We start from the raw sequence: 7,577 nt of genomic DNA on the forward strand, positions 1-7,577 counted from the left end.
GTTAACTGTGCACGTACTAATCAAACCCACTCCTTCCTTTCTCGTAAAACCAAAACAAAGCTTCATACTACTTTCAGGCACAGCATCTGGGATCAAAGCTATATATACACACTGGCTCTGCGTGGGTTCAAACATTTCGAAGATTCAGTATCCTGAAAGGTGTCACCCCTTTTCCAGTCCTGAGAGTTCCAGTTTGTCTTAAAGTCTAAAGGCAGCAGCACCTTCAGCCTGTCCCAGCACAGGAATGCTCTCAATATTGGTCACCGTGGGCTTTCTCTGCACAGCCACTGCCACTGCTGAAGGTGGGTAGATGAAGGAAGCAAGGTATCTGGGGTTGTTGACTTGTTTTCAGTTTCATGTCCTTGCAGGAGACAGACTTGGTACAACAGGGTGACATAGGACTAATGGGAGCAAGGTCTTGGTGTACTACAAGGTGTCTGGAAAACCAGACACAGACTTTAGAGCAGTACTATCTGCAGGGACACTGGGCAACATTCAGAGTAGCTCAAGAAGGAAGAAAAGATCTTGAAAAACCAGGCCCTGCAAGTGAAGTTGTGACAGCTGATAACATGGGTGTAGGAGTTTGAATGTATGGAGAAATTCTACTCTTCATCTGGAATTATTGCATTGCAGAACTGAAAAGATAAACCCTGCCCTAAAATGGACTGATATAAAATGAGATTGAAAAAACAATGCTGATTCTTCACAGCTTACTAAAGCAAAAGACAGTGCATCCCATCATGTGTCATGACAGAATTCAGAAGTTGCAAAATGCTGTCAGTGAGGTTGTACATGGTACAGTAATTTCCCCTTAAGATGTTTTTTGCAGTCTTTTCATCAGGCTTTGTTATGTGCTGTTATATTAGCTTGGGGTATATATTGTTGCTGTGTATACTGTGGCTTGGGAGTAGCTAGTTAAAAGTAAGGAGAAAAAAGATCAGAAACAAAAGTATGCAAACAGATTTTCTATTCAGTTTTACTGTTACCTAAATCATTCTGTTCCATGTTCCATACAGGATGTCAACTTTTTTGTTCCTAAATGTAAATATATTTCTACTAGGCAGAAATTGTGGTTTAAAAGTCTGATTTTAAATTTAAAATTTCAACCTTATCATCAATAGCCTAGTTTTTTTTTTTTTTTTAGTTTCTTATGTATACTAAGAAATTGGTGTTGAGGAAAACTGAAGCACGCAGGCCATTCATTGCCTGACTAAGTAGGCCAAATAACCTACTATTTAAGCAACAAGTAATTGCTGAGGTTTATAATATAATTTTTAGTAATCAAAGTATTTCTTGAGCTTTTTAAAGAATATAATGCACTGCTAATGTGAATTGTGGTCTTGGAGTCCCTTCTTTGAAAACAGCATTTCTAGGAATCGCCCATGGATAACAGGAGGTGGCAGAACTCCCTTCCTACTGTACAGGTTTGAAGTAAATGACTCAAGATCCTTTACTGACTGTTCACTTACCATCACACTCTTTACTTCCTTACAGTAATGGAAGTGACTCAGCCAGCAATTGTGCTGGCCAACAGGCAAGGAGTTGCCAGTTTGGTGTGTAAATACAAGAACATCGGGAATGCAAAGGAAATTCGAGTGACTTTGCTTAAAGAGACTGGTGACCGGACCATAGAAATCTGTGCTTCATCATACACCACGGAGTTTAAAACATTCTTTGTGGAAAAGATCATTCAGTGCCATGTTACCCCCGGCCAAAACAATGTGACCCTCACGCTGGCTGGCCTGCAAGCAAATGACACCGGGCTTTACATTTGCAAGATGGAGAGGATGTACCCCCCACCCTATTTTATGAACAAGGGAAATGGCACACATCTCTATGTCATTGGTAAGGCAAGCAGGTTTACACTACTGTGATACTTCCAAGTTAAGGGAGCAGCTATTACATCTCAAAGGTCTTCAGAGTTCTGTTTGTAAGAAGTCAGGGTGAATACTGGTTTCAGTGCTAAAAATCTTGATTAGCTCTTACTTCTTTCAGGTCTCCCTGCAGATGCCCAAAGCAAGCATAGTCATAGCCACGGAATGATAGCATAAGCAACACCATGCATTGCACACCTATGTCTAGGCAGTTAGATACAGAAGTGCAAAAGTAACAGAGTAAGGTGTGAGCTCTTCTACAGATAAAAACTCTTTTCATTGGAGGTTGAGTAGGCAGCGACTCAGAGCTCAGTCCTGGTGGTATCCTGGGATAGCACATGCTAGAGAAAAGCAGTGTAGAGTCTGAAGCTCATGTGTGACATGACATTTGTGATATCATATGTTTTAGATCCAGAACCTTGTCCAGACACTGCCATATATCTCTGGGTATTAGGAGCTACTGCCTCAGGATTTTTTCTTTACAGTATCATCATCTCAGCCATTCTTGTGGGCAAAGCGGTAAGTCCCTTAATAATATCCCTTTGTGTGATGAGGACAAGGAGAAAGAAATGAGAACAGGGAAGAACACTGTGAACAAACCCAGTGGGATGCTCCACTTTGCAAGTGCAATGTTATTACAATAATGCAAAACAAGAGAACTTGCTGGACCTGCCACTTATATTTATTTATGGCTCATTTGTGTTGCCAGCATACTAGAAAGCATCAGCTTCCCTCAGCTGGACTGAGCTTTGGCTTAGGGCTGGATGCTTAAAAATACCAGGTAAAGTCCTGGATGCTTCTGGGGTTGAAGGCAACAGTCTCCATGTGTACTCTCATTTCACAAATGATTCACACAAAATCCCAAAATTTAATTTTATCCTTTTCTCATCATTCACCTCTGCAAAGCAAATTTAAACAACCTTCCCCTTGGATGGGGGAAGTGTAACTTAAAGCATTTTGAATTTCACAGCTAGAAATGTCTGCACAAAAATATGCAAAATATAAGCCTGGGTTGCCTTTTTCCACAGGGGTCTGCAGCACTCATAGTCTGTTAGAAATGAACCTGAGCTTGAAACCAAACAATGATTTTTCAATCAGTCTTTGTCCCTAGAAGGTAAATGAAGCCATCAGGTGTGAACACTCCTAGCTTTGAACCAACACAGAACTCTGAAGCAGGAGCACCTTCAAAGAGCTAAATGAATGGCAGGACAGTTTTATTTTTTCTTTGTATAAATAGCCCCTGTACATCCTGATCCTCCATCAAATGCTCTTAACAGATCTTCTCTAAAGAGGCAGAGAAAGGTGTCTAGAATACATTCTACTCAGTAAAGGAAGATCATCCATTGGTTTCTCTAAAATGTGCTGGTCAATGATTATGCTATGATTGCCTGTTTATTTTACTTTCTTCCCATCTGTTACAGATAAAGAGAAGACGATGTCTCGCTACCGGAGTCTATGTGAAAATGCCTTCTGAAAAGCTAGACAAAAAAGTGATTCCATTCCACATCACTGTTAACTGTAACAAGGAAGGAGAGAAACCATTTCCTAACTGGGATGGAGTGTCTGCTAGTTCATTTCAGTTAAAGAAATAAATTAACTGTCTTTTTACAAAAGGCATACAGGAAGGTGAGAGAATATTCTTTGTAGCTTCCATGGTTTGGAGGAGAATAAATAGTATATGTATTCCTATTTGAAGATTAACCTTATCACATAAAAATGGCTACATTAGGCCATTGACTTTTTTGAGATGTATTGTACCAATATGTAATATATATATATATATATATATATATATATATACACATAAGTGTGTAGCATTAAGAGCTATTGCTGTTGCAGTTGAGCATCTTACTGTCAAATTTCATCATGCCTACTGATCAACTCAAATCCAAACACTATTATGACAGAGACTTGTGTGTCATTGCAAGGGTAATCCACAAGTCTGGGGGGAGGGGTAGAAGAGCACACTAATGTAAAAAGGAATGTTGACTTTTTTCCCTGCATTGATATTTATTAGTTCCATTTCTGGCATTAGTGCTCTGCACTTCCACAGAGGCCTCCCCATAGGGTGGCACTGATGACACTGCTGCTCTAGAAGCCTGATCTTAACTCTCTTGAGTGGCATTGTGTCCCAAAGTGCTGTGATGGAGCTGACTGATGGTCTCTCAGCCAGTGCTGACAGTTTGGTTAGAGAAAAGGCACCAGCAGAAGCCCTCTGTTCTGGATTGCAAGGCAGGATGTATTCTATTACCATCTGTATGGCAGTTGTCTAGGTGTTAAGTGGGCAATTTCCCCTTATCTCTCTCCCTGAGAGATCACAATCACTCCTCCTTCAGCAGGGGGCATCCCGTGATAAGAGGCTATTGAATGTCACTGCATGGCTGATAAGAACTGTAACATCCCATTGTGAGATGCTCCGCCCAGAGGGAGGAGCCGAACATTGCTATCCAGATATAATCAGGAGATTCTGACACACCAGCACAGCTTCTCCACTGGATTCACCAGAGGAACAGCAGCTGCTTCTTCTTCCACGGATCTGCGGAGGAAGAATCACCCTTTTTCTACAGGACCCCCTGCTCCAACAGAACCACACCTGACACCTCAGGAGGACTGCAGCCACTTTTCCAACTGGACTGCTGCCAGCACCCTGACCAACAGGGTGCCAGGTTGAGTTCTGACTCTGTCATTTTAGTGTACTGCATTGTTTTTATTTTATCATTTTATGGTTTTTCCCCCCTTCCCTATTAAAGAACTGTTATTTCCTGCTCCCGTATTTTTTTGCCTGAGAGCCCCTTAATTTAAAATTCATAGCAATTTGGAGGGGTGGGGAGGGTTTGCATTCTCCATTTCAGGGGAAGCTCCTGCCTTCTTTAGCAGGCACCTGTCTTATCCAAACCAAGACAGATTTTTGGCGCCCAACGTGGGGCACGAGGGCAAATAAACAAAAAGGGAATAACAGTTCTTGAGTAATCTAATTTTTGTGTGGCTATACAAACCTCATCAAGTGACACCATGTGGTCCAGTTTACCCTGGTTTGGGTGGCACGTGATCATGGCTGTATTTCTCCCATTTGTAGGCCCTTATCTTAACATGGGTCCTATAACCAAGGCTACTGTGGCTATTATCCGGTTTGTTTTATGGGTGAATAAGGTGAGAAATTCATGGATTTTTAACTTCCTCTGGAAGGCAGGCACATGGATTCACAGCTATCACACCTTAACTATGTGTTTTTGGGGTTACTTTAATAATGGCACCTGCTGTAAGGAAATTACACCAGGGGAAATTTTCTCCCAACCCTTTAATCACCTCTTTGGGTCCACCCCACCAGTTTTTGAAGGGTTCAGATCCAATCTAAACATTAATGATATCATACAGTGGCTGGTGTTGCTGATAGGCCTGTTCTATTTAGCATTTAGAGAGAGAGAGAGACTAACCTGGATAACTACCCTGACACCTGCATCAGAACCTAACACGCCACCAGAGTCCAGGGATGCTGTTGCCCCAGAGCCTACTCCTACCCCACAGCCCGTGCCAGATGTGAACTACCCAGATTGGGTGGGGGGTCTGGTGAAGGAGATGCGTGAGATAGGCCAGACCCTGAAGGAGTACACTTCCCCAGCTGGTGCAGAGCCCTCCCCCTGCTTTGAAGAGAGAGAATCTAATAGTGCAGCAGCAGAACCCACAGATGTTACAACTGTCCAGGTTCCAGCTGAACTGCAGAGGCAGTCACAGCCAGCAGCAGTTGCCCCTGTAGAAACAAGGAGATCTAAAACAAAAGCAGAGCACCCAGATAGGGGAGGGCCCTCACAACCCACAGGGGAGCCAGAGGTTGCAATCATCACCGAGTCCCTGACTTACGAAAGTCTCCGTAATCTACACAAAGACATTGTACGACGGGGACGTGAGGCTTATACAACCTGGCTACTTCGGGTCTGGGACCTTATGGGTACAGGTGTGCAACTGGATGGTGGTGAGGCAAGGAATCTGGGACCCTTAACTCAGGACTCCGGTATCAATCAGATTTTTGTAAGGGAGCCAGGGTCCCTTTCCCTCTGGGAGCGGCTTTTAACAAGTGTCAGAGAGAGATTTGTCCACAGGGAAAGAATGCAGGAGCAGCACCACAGAATGCGCTGGAAGACTCTTGAGGAAGGGATCCAACAGCTGAGGGAAGTGGCAGTATTGGAGGTACTCTTTGGGAGAGATGGACAGCATGATAATGACCCCGACCAGGTCAGGTGCACAGGGCAGATGCTGTGGAGTCTGGCAAATCTGGGGCCATCTCAATACACCACTTTCATTGCAACGATCAATGCTGATACCAACCGAGAGACAGTGGGTTCTGTGGCAAACAAACTTAGAAATTATGAAAGTATGATCAATGGCCCCATGCAAGCTCATGTCTCTGCCGTGGTCCAAGAACTCAGAGAGGAGATGAGGGAGATGAGGGAGGCGGTGAGAAGGAACAATTCCCATATTGCACCAGTGCGAGTCACAGGCCCCAGAGTTAGAGCCCAACATTTTCCACCTAGAGAGAGAGGGTACACCCCACGGGCTGACTTGTGGTTCTTTCTGAGGGACCATGGGGAAGACATGGGAAAGTGGGATGGAAAACCCACTTCAGTCCTGGCAGCAAGGGTGCGTCAACTCAAGGAGGGAAACACTAACCGAGAGAACTCCAGTAAAGTGAAGGTAGCCTCAACCTCCCATGACCGAGCTGCTGAGTATGATCCGTCAGATCCCCTTGAGGGTACCTCTACCATGTATGCCCAGGGAAGAAATAATAACCAGGGTTAGGGGGGCCCTGCCTCTAGCCAGGGAGAGGCACGGGAAAATCGGATTTTCTGGACGGTGTGGATCCGATGGCCTGGCACATCAGAACCACAAAGGTACGATGCTTTAGTGGATACTGGTGCACAGTGTACCCTGATACCATCGGGACATGTGGGGGCCGAACCTGTTTCCATTGCCGGGGTGACGGGGGGATCACAGCAATTGACCCTTTTGGAAGCTGAGATGAGCCTGACTGGGAAAGACTGGAAGAAACATCCTATTGTGACTGGCCCAGAGGCCCCATGTATTCTAGGCATAGACTTCCTCCGGAATGGCTATTACAAAGACCCAAAAGGACTCAGATGGGCTTTTGGCATAGCTGCTGTAGAGGCAGAGAACATTAAGCAGTTGAACACCTTGCCCGGACTGTCAGAAAACCCATCCGCAGTAGGACTCTTGAATGTGGAAGAGCAACGAGTGCCAATCGCCACCTCGACGGTGCACCGCCGGCAGTATCGGACGAATCGAGACGCCGTGATCCCCATCCACAAAATGATCCGTGAGCTGGAGAGCCAAGGGGTGGTCAGCAAGACTCACTCACCCTTTAACAGTCCCATCTGGCCTGTGCGCAAGTCTAACAAAGAATGGAGATTGACTGTGGACTATCGTGGCTTGAATGAAGTGACTCCACCACTGAGCGCTGCTGTGCCAGACATGCTGGAACTCCAGTACGAGCTGGAGTCCAAGGCAGCAAAGTGGTATGCCACCATTGACATTGCTAACGCGTTTTTCTCCATTCCTCTGGCAGCAGAGTGCAGGCCTCAGTTTGCTTTCACCTGGAGGGGCGTGCAGTACACCTGGAACCGACTGCCCCAGGGGTGGAAGCACAGCCCCACCATCTGCCATGGACTGATCCAGACTGCACTGGAAAAG

General features: G+C 45.0%; 1 protein-coding gene across 1 annotated transcript; it reads left to right on the forward strand.

The window, feature by feature from the left end:
• The first annotated feature begins 104 nt into the window (after window positions 1-104).
• Window positions 105-3,563, forward strand: CTLA4 (cytotoxic T-lymphocyte associated protein 4). The gene is made up of 4 exons (XM_059853253.1): window positions 105-302; window positions 1,495-1,845; window positions 2,284-2,393; window positions 3,296-3,563. Exons 1-4 carry the CDS (start codon window positions 245-247, stop codon window positions 3,464-3,466), a joined length of 690 nt encoding a protein of 229 aa, XP_059709236.1. The 5' UTR covers window positions 105-244; the 3' UTR covers window positions 3,467-3,563.
• The last annotated feature ends 4,014 nt before the right edge of the window (window positions 3,564-7,577 follow it).

Source organism: Haemorhous mexicanus, chromosome 8 (genome assembly GCF_027477595.1).
Source record: "Haemorhous mexicanus isolate bHaeMex1 chromosome 8, bHaeMex1.pri, whole genome shotgun sequence".
Classification (NCBI taxonomy): Eukaryota; Metazoa; Chordata; class Aves; order Passeriformes; family Fringillidae; genus Haemorhous; species Haemorhous mexicanus.

Coding starts and splice junctions, on each gene's coding strand:
- CTLA4 (XM_059853253.1), top strand. CDS start 245: ATGCTCTCAATATTGGTCACCGTGGGCTTTCTCTGCACAGCCACTGCC. Junction 303..1,494: donor AGCCACTGCCACTGCTGAAG/GTGGGTAGATGA, acceptor ACTTCCTTACAG/TAATGGAAGTGACTCAGCCA. Junction 2,394..3,295: donor CCATTCTTGTGGGCAAAGCG/GTAAGTCCCTTA, acceptor CATCTGTTACAG/ATAAAGAGAAGACGATGTCT.